The following is a 16,376-nucleotide window of genomic DNA, read 5'->3' as shown; positions in this document are numbered from 1 at the left end:
GATGTGGGATGGGAAGCTGATTACCTGTGGGCTGCAGGCAGGAGCACTCGTCACACCTGGACTGATGCTCGGCTGCATCCTGGCCATGAAAGGGTGGATGTGAGGCCCGTGGGCCTGCAAGGGATGAATTTGGCCACTTTCCAACAGAGAGAAGGAAGCCAGGAGCCCTCCACTCCTCAATCTGGCCTTGAAAACTCCTGACTAACATCCCCCAGGAGAGTACAGACCCAGGCATTGCATCCCGGGAAAGGCAGGCACACTCCATCCCCCCTCGTTTGGAAACCCACAGTGTTGCAGAGACAAGATTCACACCGTGACCACAGGGACGAACACAACCCACACGAATGGTGAAAGTCAGCAAGGTACGTGGAACAGGTGGCCGGGAGCGTGAAATGGGTACAAGTGGATTGGAGTGTGTGATGGGACGGTGTGGAGGGAGTTTTACTCTGTGTCTGACCCTGGGAGTGTGTGATGGGACGGTGTGGAGGGAGTTTTACTCTGTGTCTGACAATGTCCATGTCACTATCTCTTGCGTCAAAAGTAGCTGTTGTGGAGGAACTACAGGGTGTGATTTTTCAGGGTGCAGTAATTACGCTGTTTCTAGATCATTGAGGCAAAGGGGAGAACTGATAGAAGTTTATTTATTCAGAAACAGCTCGGAACAGACTCTTCAGCCTTGCCAATTTACCATTTAACCTGCCGACTCGTACAGCTTTGGACTGCGGGAGGAACCCTTGCAGACACGGGGGATGGGAGGGGAAATGTACAATCTCCTTGCAGGGCACTGACGGGGATTGAACCGTGACCCCTGCACTGCAAAGTGTTCTGCTAACCACTCCACCACCACTACGCCTAATAGCTACAGTAGACAGGCGGTATCTTTCTCCGAGGTTCGAAACACCTCATACCAGAGGGCAAGTATTAAGGGGGAAGTTCAGAGGAGAAATTTGGGCCAAGTTATTTTTTTACACACACAGAGCACAGGCTGGCTGGAGTGCACTGTCAGAGTTGGTGGTGGAGGTAGATACCATCAGGATGTTGTTGGAGGGACGGTGAGTGCTCTTCAACGGAGGGATATGTGCCGACTCATTGTTTGCCTAATTGGTCGCACGCAGGTTCTGTGACCATTTCCCACACGGTTCTGTTCCGGAATAAGGGATTGATTTGTGCTCCCCATCTCTGTAACAACCTCCAGTCCCTACATACTTCCCCATCTCTGTAACATCCTCAAGTCCCTACACCCCTCCCCATCTCTGTAACCCTCTCCAGTCCCTACACCCGGCCCCATCTCTGTAACCCTCTCCAGTCCCTACACCCGGCACCATCTCTGTAACCCTCTCGTCCCTACACCCCTCCCAATCTCTGTAACCCTCTCCAGTCCCAACAACCCTCCCCATCTCTGTAACCCTCTCATCCCTATACCCCTCCCCATCTCTGAAACCCTCTCCAGTCCCTACACACCTCCCAATCTCTGTAACCCTCTCCAGTCCCTACACCCGGCCCCATCTCCGTAACCCTCTCGTCCATACACCCCTCCCCATCTCTGTAACCCTCTCCAGTCCCAACACCCCTCCCCATCTCTGTAACCCTCTCATTCCTACACCCCTCCCCATCTCTGTAACATCCTCCAGTCCCTACAGCGCTCCCAGTCTCTGTAAACCTATCCAGTCCCTACACCCGTCCCCGTCTCTGTAACCCTCTCCAGCCACTACAACCCTCCCCATCTCTGTAACCCTCTCGTCCCTACAGCACTCACCATCTCTGTAACCCTCTCCAGTCCCTAAACCCCTCCCAATCTCTGTAACCCTCTCCAGTCCCTACACCCGTCCCAGTCTCTGTAACCCTCTCCAGCCCCTACACACCTCCCAATCTCAGTAACACTCTCGTCCCTACACCACACCCCATCTCTGTAAAACTCTCCAGTACCCACACCCCTCCCCATCTCTGTAACATCCTCCAGTCGCTACAACCCTCCCCGTCTCTGTAACCCTCTCCAGTCCCTACACACCTCCCCATTTCTGTAACCCTCTCCAGTCCCTACACCCTTCTCCATCTCTGTAACCCTCTCGTCCCTACACCCCTCCCCTTCTCTGAAACATCCTCCAGTCCCTACACCCCTACCGTCTCTGTAACATTCTCCAGTCCCTACACCCCTCCCCGTCTCTATAACCCTCTCCAGTCCCTAAACCCCTCCCCATGTCTGTAACATCCTCCAGTCCCTACACCCCTCCGCATCTCTGTAACACACTTGTCCCTACACCCCTCCCCATCTCTGTAATCTACTCCAGTCCCTACACCACTCCCCATCTCTCTAATCAACTCCAGTCCCTACACACCTCCCAATCTCTGTAACCCTTTCCAGTCCCGACACCCCTCCACATCTCTGTAATCAACTCCAGCCCCAAAACACCCCTCCCCATCTCTCTAATCAACTCCAGTCCCTACACCCCTCCCAATCTCTATAACACTCTCGTCCCTACACCCCTCCCCATCTCTGTAACCCACTCCAGTCCCTACACCCGGGCCCATCTCTGTAACATCCTCCAGTACCTACACCGCTCCCTGTCTCTGTAAACCTGTCCAGTCCCTACACCCGTCCCCGTCTCTGTAACCCTCTTCAGCCCCTACACCCCTCCCTATCTCAGTAACCCTCTCGTCCCTACACCACACCCCATCTCTGTAACCGTCTCCAGTCCCTACACCCCGCCCCATCTCTGTAACCCTCTCCAGTCCCCACACCCCTCCCCATCTCTGTAACATCCTCCAGTCCCTACAACCCTCCCCGTCTCTGTAACCCTCTCCAGTCCCTACACACCTCCCCATCTCTGTAACCCTTTCCAGTCCCTACACCCCTCCACATCTTTGTAATCAACTCCAGCCCCAAAACACCCCTCCCCATCTCTCTAATCAACTCCAGTCCCTACACCCCTCCCAATCTCTGTAACACTCTCGTCCCTACACCCCTCCCCATCTCTGTAACCCACTACAGTCCCTACACCCGGGTCCATCTCTGTAACATCCTCCAGTACCTACACCGCTCCCTGTCTCTGTAAACCTGTCCAGTCCCTACACCCGTCCCCGACTCTGTAACCCTCTTCAGCCCCTACACCCCTCCCCATCTCAGTAACACTCTCGTCCCTACACCACACCCCATCTCTGTAACCGTCTCCAGTCCCTACACCCCTCCCCATCTCTGTAACCCTCTCCAGTCCCCACACCCCTCCCCATCTCTGTAACGCTCTCCAGTCCCCACAACCCTCCCCATCTCTGTAACCGTCTCCAGTCCCTACACCCCTCCCCATCTCTGTAACCCTCTCCAGTCCCTACACCCCTCCCCATCTCTGTAACGCTCTCCAGTCCCCACACCCCTCCCCATCTCTGTAACATCCTCCAGTCCCTACACCCCTCCCCGTCTCTGTAACATCCTCCAGTCCCTACACCCCTCCCCGTCTCTATACCCCTCTCCAGTCCATAAACCCCTCCCCATCTCTGTAACATCCTCCAGTCCCTACACCCCTCCCTGTTTCTGTAATCAACTCCAGTCCCCACACCCCTCCCCATCTCTGTAACATCCTCCAGTCCCTACACCCCTCCCCGTCTCTGTAACATCCTCCAGTCCCTACACCCCTCCCCGTCTCTATACCCCTCTCCAGTCCATAAACCCCTCCCCATCTCTGTAACATCCTCCAGTCCCTACACCCCTCCCTGTTTCTGTAATAAACTCCAGTCCCTACACCCCTCCCCATCTCTGTAACCCTCTCCAGTCCCTACACCCGGCACCATCTCTGTAACCCTCTCCAGTCCCTACACCCGGCACCATCTCTGTAACCCTCTCGTCCCTACACCCCTCCCAATCTCTGTAACCCTCTCCAGTCCCAACAACCCTCCCCATCTCTGTAACCCTCTCATCCCTATACCCCTCCCCATCTCTGTAACCCTCTCCAGTCCCTACACACCTCCCAATCTCTGTAATCCTCTCCAGTCCCTACACCCGGCCCCATCTCCGTAACCCTCTCGTCCATACACCCCTCCCCATCTCTGTAACCCTCTCCAGTCCCAACACCCCTCCCCATCTCTATATCCCTCTCATTCCTACACCCCTCCCCATCTCTGTAACATCCTCCAGTCCCTACAGCGCTCCCAGTCTCTGTAAACCTATCCAGTCCCTACACCCGTCCCCGTCTCTGTAACCCTCTCCAGCCACTACAACCCTCCCCATCTCTGTAACCCTCTCGTCCCTACAGCACTCACCATCTCTGTAACCCTCTCCAGTCCCTAAACCCCTCCCAATCTCTGTAACCCTCTCCAGTCCCTACACCCGTCCCAGTCTCTGTAACCCTCTCCAGCCCCTACACACCTCCCAATCTCAGTAACACTCTCGTCCCTACACCACACCCCATCTCTGTAAAACTCTCCAGTACCCACACCCCTCCCCATCTCTGTAACATCCTCCAGTCGCTACAACCCTCCCCGTCTCTGTAACCCTGTCCAGTCCCTACACACCTCCCCATTTCTGTAACCCTCTCCAGTCCCTACACCCTTCCCCATCTCTGTAACCCTCTCGTCCCTACACCCCTCCCCTTCTCTGAAACATCCTCCAGTCCCTACACCCCTACCGTCTCTGTAACATTCTCCAGTCCCTACACCCCTCCCCGTCTCTATAACCCTCTCCAGTCCCTAAACCCCTCCCCATGTCTGTAACATCCTCCAGTCCCTACACCCCTCCGCATCTCTGTAACACACTTGTCCCTACACCCCTCCCCATCTCTGTAATCTACTCCAGTCCCTACACCACTCCCCATCTCTGTAATCAACTCCAGTCCCTACACACCTCCCAATCTCTGTAACCCTTTCCAGTCCCGACACCCCTCCACATCTCTGTAATCAACTCCAGCCCCAAAACACCCCTCCCCATCTCTCTAATCAACTCCAGTCCCTACACCCCTCCCAATCTCTATAACACTCTCGTCCCTACACCCCTCCCCATCTCTGTAACCCACTCCAGTCCCTACACCCGGGCCCATCTCTGTAACATCCTCCAGTACCTACACCGCTCCCTGTCTCTGTAAACCTGTCCAGTCCCTACACCCGTCCCCGTCTCTGTAACCCTCTTCAGCCCCTACACCCCTCCCTATCTCAGTAACCCTCTCGTCCCTACACCACACCCCATCTCTGTAACCGTCTCCAGTCCCTACACCCCGCCCCATCTCTGTAACCCTCTCCAGTCCCCACACCCCTCCCCATCTCTGTAACATCCTCCAGTCCCTACAACCCTCCCCGTCTCTGTAACCCTCTCCAGTCCCTACACACCTCCCCATCTCTGTAACCCTCTCGTTCCTACACCCCTCCCCGTCTCTGTAACCCTTTCCAGTCCCTACACCCCTCCACATCTCTGTAATCAACTCCAGCCCCAAAACACCCCTCCCCATCTCTCTAATCAACTCCAGTCCCTACACCCCTCCCAATCTCTGTAACACTCTCGTCCCTACACCACACCCGATCTCTGTAACCGTCTCCAGTCCCTACACCCCGCCCCATCTCTGTAACCCTCTCCAGTCCCCACACCCCTCCCCATCTCTGTAACATCCTCCAGTCCCTACAACCCGCCCGTCTCTGTAACCCTCTCCAGTCCCTACACACCTCCCCGTCTCTATAACCCTCTCCAGTCCATAAACCCCTCCCCATCTCTGTAACATCCTCCAGTCCCTACACCCCTCCCTGTTTCTGTAATCAACTCCAGTCCCTACACCCCTCCGCATCTCTGTAACACACTCATCCCTACACCCCTCCCCATCTCTGTAACCCCCTCCAGTCCCTACTCCCCTCCCCATCTCTGTAATCTACTCCAGTCCCTACACCCCTCCCCATCTCTGTAATCAACTCCAGTCCCTACACACCTCCCCACCTCTGTTACCCTCTCCAGTCCCTACGCCCCTCCCCATCTCTGTAACCCTTTCCAGTCCCTACAACCCTCCCCATCTCTCTAATCAACTCCAGTCCCTACACCCCTCCCAATCTCTGTAACACTCTCGTCCCTACACCCCTCCCCATCTCTGTAACCCACTCCAGTCCCTACACCCGGGTCCATCTCTGTAACATCCTCCAGTACCTACACCGCTCCCTGTCTCTGTAAACCTGTCCAGTCCCTACACCCGTCCCCGACTCTGTAACCCTCTTCAGCCCCTACACCCCTCCCCATCTCAGTAACACTCTCGTCCCTACACCACACCCCATCTCTGTAACCGTCTCCAGTCCCTACACCCCTCCCCATCTCTGTAACCCTCTCCAGTCCCCACACCCCTCCCCATCTCTGTAACGCTCTCCAGTCCCCACAACCCTCCCCATCTCTGTAACCGTCTCCAGTCCCTACACCCCTCCCCATCTCTGTAACCCTCTCCAGTCCCTACACCCCTCCCCATCTCTGTAACGCTCTCCAGTCCCTACACCCCTCCCCGTCTCTGTAACATCCTCCAGTCCCTACACCCCTCCCCGTCTCTATACCCCTCTCCAGTCCATAAACCCCTCCCCATCTGTAACATCCTCCAGTCCCTACACCCCTCCCTGTTTCTGTAATCAACTCCAGTCCCCACACCCCTCCCCATCTCTGTAACATCCTCCAGTCCCTACACCCCTCCCCATCTCTGTAACATCCTCCAGTCCCTACACCCCTCCCCGTCTCTATACCCCTCTCCAGTCCATAAACCCCTCCCCATCTCTGTAACATCCTCCAGTCCCTACACCCCTCCCTGTTTCTGTAATCAACTCCAGTCCCTACACCCCTCCCCATCTCTGTAACCCTCTCCAGTCCCTACACCCCTCCCCATCTCTGTAACATCCTCCAGTCCCTACAGCCCTCCCCGTCTCTGTAACATCCTCCAGTCCCTACACCCCTCCCCGTCTCTATACCCCTCTCCAGTCCATAAACCCCTCCCCATCTCTGTAACATCCTCCAGTCCCTACACCCCTCCCTGTTTCTGTAATCAACTCCAGTCCCTACACCCCTCCCCATCTCTGTAATCTACTCCAGTCCCTACACCCCTCCCCATCTCTGTAATCAACTCCAGTCCCTACACACCTCCCCACCTCTGTAACCCTCTCCAGTCCCTCACCCCTTCCCATCTCTGTAATCAACTCCAATCCCTACACACCTCCAATTCTCTGTAACACTCTCGTCCCTACACCCCTCCCAATCTCTGTAACACTCCCGTCCCTACACACCTCCCCTTCTGTGTAATCAACTCGAGTCCCTACACCCCTCCCCATCTCTGTAACCCTCTCCAGTCCCTACACCCCACTACATTTCTGTAATCCTCTCGTCCCTACACCCCTCCCCATCTCTGTAACCCTCTCGTCCCTACACACCTCCCCTTCTCTGTAATCAACTTCAGTCCCTACACCCCTCCCCATCTCTGTAATCAACACCAGTCCCTACACCCCTCCCCATGTCTGTAACACACTCGTCCCTACACCCCTCCCCATCTCTGTTACATCCTCCAGTCCCTACACCCCTCCGCATCTCTGTAACACACTCGTCCCTACACCCCTCCCCATCTCTGTAATCTACTCCAGTCCCTACACCCCTCCCGATCTCTGTAATCAACTCCAGTCCATACACACCTCCCCACCTCTGTTACCCCCTCCAGTCCCTACGCCCCTCCCCATCTCTGTAACCCTTTCCAGTCCCTACACCCCTCCCCATCTCTGTAACACTCTCGTCCCTACACCACTCCCCATCTCTGTAACCCTCTCGTCCCTACATCCCTCCCCATCTCTGTAATCAACTCCAGTCCCTGCACCCCTCCCCATCTCTGTACTCCTCTCGTCCCTACACCCCTCCCAATCTCTGTAATCAACTCCAGTCCCTACACCCCTCCCCTTCTCTGTAACATCCTCCAGTCCCTACACCCTTCCCTATCTCTGTAACATCCTACAGTCCCTACACCCCTCCCATCTCTGTAATCAACTCCAGTTCCTACACCCCTAACCATCTCTGTAATCAACTCCAGTCCCTACACCCCGCCCCATCTCTGTAACACTCTCGTCCCTACTCCCCTCCCCATCTCTGTAACCCTCTCCAGTCCCTACACCTCTCCCCATCTCTGTAACATCCTCCAGTCCATACACCCCTCCCATCTCTGTAACGCTCTCCAGTCCCTACACCCCTCCCCATCTCTGTAACACTCTCGTCCCTACACCACACCCCATCTCTGTAACCCTCTCCAGTCCCTACACCCCTCCCCATCTCTGTAACCCTCTCCAGTACCCACACCCCTCCCCATCTCTGTAACATCCTCCAGTCGCTACAACCCTCCCCGTCTCTGTAACCCTCTCCAGTCCCTACACACCTCCCCATTTCTGTAACCCTCTCCAGTCCCTACACCCTTCCCCATCTCTGTAACCCTCTCGTCCCTACACCCCTCCCCTTCTCTGAAACATCCTCCAGTCCCTACACCCCTACCGTCTCTGTAACATTCTCCAGTCCATACACCCCTCCCCGTCTCTATAACCCTCTCCAGTCCCTAAACCCCTCCCCATGTCTGTAACATCCTCCAGTCCCCACACCCCTCCGCATCTCTGTAACACACTTGTCCCTACACCCCTCCCCATCTCTGTAATCTACTCCAGTCCCTACACCACTCCACATCTCTGTAATCAACTCCAGTCCCTACACACCTCCCAATCTCTGTAACCCTTTCCAGTCCCGACACCCCTCCACATCTCTGTAATCAACTCCAGCCCCAAAACACCCCTCCCCATCTCTCTAATCAACTCCAGTCCCTACACCCCTCCCCATCTCTGTAACCCACTCCAGTCCCTACACCCGGGCCCATCTCTGTAACATCCTCCAGTACATACACCGCTCCCTGTCTCTGTAAACCTGTCCAGTCCCTACACCCGTCCCCGTCTCTGTAACCCTCTTCAGCCCCTACACCCCTCCCTATCTCAGTAACCCTCTCGTCCCTACACCACACCCCATCTCTGTAACCGTCTCCAGTCCCTACACCCCGCCCCATCTCTGTAATCCTCTCCAGTCCCCACACCCCTCCCCATCTCTGTAACATCCTCCAGTCCCTACAACCCTCCCCGTCTCTGTAACACTCTCCAGTCCCTACACACCTCCCCATCTCTGTAACCCTCTCGTCCCTACACCCCTCCCCGTCTCTGTAACCCTTTCCAGTCCCTACACCCCTCCACATCTCTGTAATCAACTCCAGCCCCAAAACACCCCTCCCCATCTCTCTAATCAACTCCAGTCCCTACATCCCTCCCAATCTCTGTAACACTCTCGTCCCTACACCCCTCCCCATCTCTGTAACCCACTCCAGTCCCTACACCCGGGCCCATCTCTGTAACATCCTCCAGTACCTACACCGCTCCCAGTCTCTGTAAACCTGTCCAGTCCCTACACCCGTCCCCGTCTCTGTAACCCTCTTCAGCCCCTACACCCCTCCCCATCTCAGTAACCCTCTCGTCCCTACACCACACCCGATCTCTGTAACCGTCTCCAGTCCCTACACCCCGCCCCATCTCTGTAACCCTCTCCAGTCCCCACACCCCTCCCCATCTCTGTAACATCCTCCAGTCCCTACAACCCTCCCCGTCTCTGTAACATCCTCCAGTCCCTACACCCCTCCCCGTCTCTATAACTCTCTACAGTCCATAAACCCCTCCCCATCTCTGTAACATCCTCCAGTCCCTACACCCCTCCCAGTTTCTGTAATCAACTCCAGTCACTACACCCCTCCGCATCTCTGTAACACACTCATCCCTACACCCCTCCCCATCTCTGTAATCTACTCCAGTCCCTACACCCCTCCCCATCTCTGTAATCAACTCCAGTCCCTACACACCTCCCCACCTCTGTTACCCTCTCCAGTCCCTACGCCCCTCCCCATCTCTGTAACCCATTCCAGACACTACACCCCTCCCCATCTCTGTAATGTACTCCAGTCCCTACACCACTCCACATCTCTGTAATCAACTCCAGTCCCTACACACCTCCCCACCTCTGTTACCCCCTCCAGTCCCTACGCCCCTCCCCATCTCTGTAACCCTTTCCAGTCCCTACAACCCTCCCCATCTCTCTAATCAACTCCAGTACCTACACCACTCCCTGTCTCTGTAAACCTGTCCAGTCCCTACACCCGTCCCCGTCTCTGTAACCCACTCCAGTCCCTACACCCGGGCCCATCTCTATAACCCTCTCCAGTCCATAAACCCCTCCCCATCTCTGTAACATCCTCCAGTCCCTACACCCCTCCCAATCTCTGTAACACTCTCGTCCCTACACCCCTCCCCATCTCTGTAACCCACTCCGGTACCTACACCCGGGCCCATCTCTGTAACATCCTCCAGTACCTACACCGCTCCCTGTCTCTGTAAACCTGTCCAGTCCCTACACCCGTCCCCGACTCTGTAACCCTCTTCAGCCCCTACACCCCTCCCCATCTCAGTAACACTCTCGTCCCTACACCACACCCCATCTCTGTAACCGTCTCCAGTCCCTACACCCCTCCCCATCTCTGTAACCCTCTCCAGTGCCCACACCCCTCCCCATCTCTGTAACGCTCTCCAGTCCCCACACCCCTCCCCATCTCTGTAACCGTCTCCAGTCCCTACACCCCTCCCCATCTCTGTAACCCTCTCCAGTCCCTACACCCCTCCCCATCTCTGTAATGCTCTCCAGTCCCCACACCCCTCCCCATCTCTGTAACATCCTCCAGTCCCTACACCCCTCCCTGTTTCTGTAATCAACTCCAGTCCCTACACCCCTCCGCATCTCTGTAACCGTCTCCAGTCCCTACACCCCTCCCCATCTCTGTAACCCTCTCCAGTCCCTACACCCCTCCCCATCTCTGTAATGCTCTCCAGTCCCCACACCCCTCCCCATCTCTGTAACATCCTCCAGTCCCTACACCCCTCCCTGTTTCTGTAATCAACTCCAGTCCCTACACACCTCCCCATCTCTGTAATCAACTACAGTCCCTACACAACTCCCCACCTCTGTTACCCTCTCCAGTCCCTCACCCCTTCCCATCTCTGTAATCAACTCCAATCCCTACACACCTCCAATTCTCTGTAACACTCTCGTCCCTACACCCCTCCCAATCTCTGTAACACTCCCGTCCCTACACACCTCCCCATCTCTGTAATCAACTCGAGTCCCTACACCCCTCCCCATCTCTGTAATCAACACCAGTCCCTACACACCTCCCCATCTCTGTAATCAACACCAGTCCCTACACACCTCCCCATCTCTGTAACATCCTCCAGTCCCTACACCCCTCCCCACCTCTGTTACACTCTCCAGTCCCTCACCCCTTCCCATCTCTGTAATCAACTCCAATCCCTACAACCCTCCCCATCTCTCTAATCAACTCCAGTCCCTACACCCCTCCCCATCTCTGTAACACTCTCGTCCCTACACCCCTCCCATCTCTGTAACCGTCTCCAGTCCCTACACACCTCCCCTTCTCTGTAATCAACTCCAGTCCCTACACCCCTCCCCATCTCTGTAATCAACACCAGTCCCTACACCCCTCCCCATCTCTGTAACACACTCGTCCCTACACCCCTCCCCATCTCTGTTACATCCTCCAGTCCCTACACCCCTCCGCATCTCTGTAAACCTCTCGTCCCTACACACCTCCCCATCTCTGTAATCTACTCCAGTCCCTACACACCTCCCCACCTCTGTTACCCCCTCCAGTCCCTACGCCCCTCCCCATCTCTGTAACCCTTTCCAGTCCCTACACCCCTCCCCATCTCTGTAACACTCTCGTCCCTACACCCCTCCCCATCTCTGTAACCCTCTCGTCACTACATCCCTCCCCATCTCTGTAATCAACTCCAGACCCTGCACCCCTCCCCATCTCTGTAACCCTCTCGTCCCTACACCCCTCCCAATCTCTGTAATCAACTCCAGACCCTACACCCCTCCCCACCTCTATAACCCTCTCGTCCCTACACCCCTCCCAATCTCTGTAATCAACTCCAGTCCCTACACCCCTCCCCTTCTCTGTAACATCCTCCAGTCCCTACACCCTTCCCTATCTCTGTAACATCCTACAGTCCCTACACCCCTCCCATCTCTGTAATCAACTCCAGTTCCTACACCCCTAACCATCTCTGTAATCAACTCCAGTCCCTACACCCCGCCCCATCTCTGTAACACTCTCGTCCCTACTCCCCTCCCCATCTCTGTAACCCTCTCCAGTCCCTACACCTCTCCCCATCTCTGTAACATCCTCCAGTCCATACACCCCTCCCATCTCTGTAACGCTCTCCAGTCCCTACACCCCTCCCCATCTCTGTAACACTCTCGTCCCTACACCACACCCCATCTCTGTAACTCTCTCCAGTCCCTACACCCCTCCCCATCTCTGTAACCCTCTCCAGTACCCACACCCTTCCCCATCTCTGTAACATCCTCCAGTCGCTACAACCCTCCCCGTCTCTGTAACCCTCTCCAGTCCCTACACACCTCCCCATTTCTGTAACCCTCTCCAGTCCCTACACCCCTCCCCATCTCTGTAACCCTCTCGTCCCTACACACCTCCCCTTCTCTGAAACATCCTCCAGTCCCTACACCCCTACCGTCTCTGTAACATTCTCCAGTCCCTACACCCCTCCCCGTCTCTATAACCCTCTCCAGTCCCTAAACCCCTCCCCATGTCTGTAACATCCTCCAGTCCCCACACCCCTCCGTATCTCTGTAACACACTTGTCCCTACACCCCTCCCCATCTCTGTAATGTACTCCAGTCCCTACACCACTCCACATCTCTGTAATCAACTCCAGTCCCTACACACCTCCCCACCTCTGTTACCCCCTCCAGTCCCTACGCCCCTCCCCATCTCTGTAACCCTTTCCAGTCCCTACACCCCTCCTCATCTCTGTAATCAACTCCAGCCCCAAAACACCCCTCCCCATCTCTCTAATCAACTCCAGTCCCTACACCCCTCCCCACCTCTATAACCCTCTCGTCCCTACACCCCTCCCCATCTCTGTAATCAACTCCAGTCCCAACACCCCTCCCCATCTCTGTAATCAACACCAGTCCCTACACACCTCCCCATCTCTGTAATCAACTCCAGTCGCTACACCCCTCCCCATCTCTGAAACACTCTCGTCCCTACACCACTCCCCATCTCTGTAACCCTCTCGTCCCTACACCCATCCCCATCGCTGTAACACTCTCGTCCCTACTCCCCTCCCCATCTCTGCAATCCTCTCCAGTCCCTACACCTCTCCCCATCTCTGTAACATCCTCCAGTCCCTACACCCCTCCCATCTCTGTAACGCTCTCCAGTCCCTACACCCGTCCCCATCTCTGTAACACTCTCGTCCCTACACCCCTCCCCATCACTGTAATCATCTCCAGTTCCTACACCCCTCCCCATCTCTGTAACAATCTCCAGTGCCTACACCACTCCACATCTCTGTAACCGTCTCCAGTCCATACACCGCTCCCCATCTCTGCAACCCTCTCCAGTCCCTACACCCCGCCCCATCTCTATAACCGTCTCCAGTCCCTACACCCCTCCCCATCTCTGTAACCCTCTCCAGTCCCTACACCCCTCCCCATCTCTGTAATCAACTCCAGTCCATACACCCCTCCCCATCTCTGTAATCAACTCCAGTCCCTACACCCTTCCCCATCTCTGTAATCAACTCCAGTCCCTACACCCTTCCCCATCTCTGTAATCTACTCCAGCCCCTACACCCCTCCCCATCTGTGTAATCAACTCCAGTCCCTACACCCATCCCCATCTCGGTAACCCTTTCCAGTCCCTACACCCCTCCCCAACTCTCTAATCAACTCCAGTCCCTACACCCCTCCCCATCTCTGTAACACTTTCCAGTCCCAACATCCCTCCCCATCTCTGTAACACTCTCATCCCTACACCCCTACCCATCTCTGTAACACTTTCCAGTCCCAACATCCCTCCCCATCTCTGTAACACTCTCATCCCTACACCCATCCCCATCTCGGTAACCCTTTCCAGTCCCTACACCGCTCTCCATCTCTGTAATCAACGTCAGTCCCTACACCCCTCCCCATCTCTGTAACACTCTCCAGTGCCTACACCCCTCCACATCTCTGTAATCAACTCCTGCCCCTACACCCCTCCCCATCTCTGTAATCAACTCCAGTTCATACACCCCTCCCCATCTCTGTAATCAACTCCAGTCCCTACACCCCTCCCCATCTCTGTAATCAACTCCAGTCCCTACATCCCTCCCCATCTCTGTAATCAACTCCAGTCCCTACGCCCCTCCCCATCTCTGTAATCAACTCCAGTCCCTACACACCTCCCCATCTCTGTAATCAACTCCAGTCCCTACGCCCCTCCCCATCTCTGTAATCAACTCCAGTTCATACACCCCTCCCCATCTCTGTAATCAACTCCAGTCCCTACACACCTCCCCATCTCTGTAATCAACTCCAGTCCCTACGCCCCTCCCCATCTCTGTCACCCTCTCCAGTCCCTACACCACTCCCCGTCTCTGTAAAATACTCCAGTCCCGACACCCCTCCCCATCTCTGTAACATCCTCCAGTCTCCACACCCCTCCCCATCTCTGTAAACTACTCTTCCCTACGCCCCTCCCCATCTCTGTAACCCTCTCGTCCATACACCCCTCCCCTTCTCTGTAATCAACTCTGGTCTCTACACACCTCCCCATCTCTGTAACCCTCTCCAGTCCCTACACCCCGCCCCATCTCTATAACCCTCTCCAGTCCCTACACCCCTCCCCATCTCAGTAACCCTCTCCAGTCCCTAAACCCCTCCCCATCTCTGTAATCAACTCCAGTCCCTACACACCTCCCCATCTCTGTAACCCTCTCCAGTCCCTCACCCCTTCCCATCTCTGTAATCAACTCCAATCCCTACACAGCTCCAATTCTCTGTAACACTCTCGTCCCTACACCCCTCCCAATCTCTGTAACACTCCCGTCCCTACACACCTCCCCATCTCTGTAATCAACTCGAGTCCCTACACACCTCCCCACCTCTGTTACCCCCTCCAGTCCCTACACACCTCCCCATCTCTGTAACCCTCTCCAGCCCCTGCACCCGGGCCCATCTCTGTAACATCCTCCAGTCCCTACACCCCTCCCCATCTCTGTAACATCCTCCAGTCCCTACACACCTCCCCATCTCTGTAACCCTCTCGTCCCTACACACCTCCCCTTCTCTGTAATCAACTCCAGTCCCTACACCACTCCCCTTCTCTGTAATCAACTCGAGTCCCTACACACCTCCCCATCTCTGTAACCCTCTCCAGTCCCTACGCCCCTCCCCATCTCTGTAATCAACTCCAGTCCCTACACCTCTCCCGATCTCTGTCATCCACTCCAGTCCCTACACCCCTCCCCATCTCTGTAACATCCTCCAGTCCCTACACCCCTCCCATCTCTGTAACCCTCTCCAGTCCCTACACCCCTCCCCATCTCTGTAATCAACTCCAGTTCCTACACCCCTAACCATCTCTGTAATCAACTCCAGTCCCTACACCCCTCCCATCTCTGTAACCCTCTCCAGTCCCTACACCCCTCCCCATCTCTGTAATCAACTCGAGGCCCTACACACCTCCCCATCTCTGTAATCAACTCCAGTTCCTACACCCCTAACCATCTCTGTAATCAACTCCAGTCCCTACACCCCGCCCCATCTCTGTAACACTCTCGTCCCTACTCCCCTCCCCATCTCTGTAACCCTCTCCAGTCCCTACACCTCTCCCCATCTCTGTAACATCCTCCAGTCCATACACCCCTCCCATCTCTGTAACGCTCTCCAGTCCCTACACCCCTCCCCATCTCTGTAACACTCTCGTCCCTACACCACACCCCATCTCTGTAACTCTCTCCAGTCCCTACACCCCTCCCCATCTCTGTAACCCTCTCCAGTACCCACACCCTTCCCCATCTCTGTAACATCCTCCAGTCGCTACAACCCTCCCCATCTCTGTAACCCTCCCCTGCCCCTACACCCCTCCCCATCTCTGTAATCAACACCAGTCCCTACACCCCTCCCCATCTCTGTAACATCCTCCAGTCCCTACACACCTACCCATCTCTGTAACCCTCTCCAGTCCCTACACACCTCCCCATCTCAGTAACACTCTCCAGTCCCTACACACCTCCCCATCTCTGTAACCCTCTCCAGTCCCTACACACCTCCCCATCTCTGTAACATCCTCTCCAGTCCCTACACACCTACCCATCTCTGTAACCCTCTCCAGTCCCTACACCCCACTACATTTCTGTAATCCTCTCGTCCCTACACACCTCCCCTTCTCTGTAATCAACTCCAGTCCCTACACCCCTCCCCATCTCTGTAACACACTCGTCCCTACACCCCTCCCCGT

General features: G+C 55.6%; 1 protein-coding gene across 1 annotated transcript in view; it reads left to right on the top strand.

Annotated features, from left to right (window-relative positions):
* The first annotated feature begins 253 nt into the window (after positions 1-253).
* Positions 254-16,376, top strand: part of LOC140715991 (UDP-glucuronosyltransferase 2C1-like) — a 151,149-nt gene continuing 135,026 nt past the window's right edge. The window contains 1 exon segment of the mRNA XM_073028619.1: positions 254-362. Within this exon segment, the coding sequence (XP_072884720.1) occupies positions 345-362 (18 nt within the window). The 5' untranslated portion in view covers positions 254-344.

Source organism: Hemitrygon akajei, chromosome 24 (genome assembly GCF_048418815.1).
Source record: "Hemitrygon akajei chromosome 24, sHemAka1.3, whole genome shotgun sequence".
Taxonomy (NCBI): domain Eukaryota; kingdom Metazoa; phylum Chordata; class Chondrichthyes; order Myliobatiformes; family Dasyatidae; genus Hemitrygon; species Hemitrygon akajei.
The sequence above is the reverse complement of the archived record's forward strand: the minus strand, read 5'-3'. Positions and strand labels throughout refer to the sequence as shown.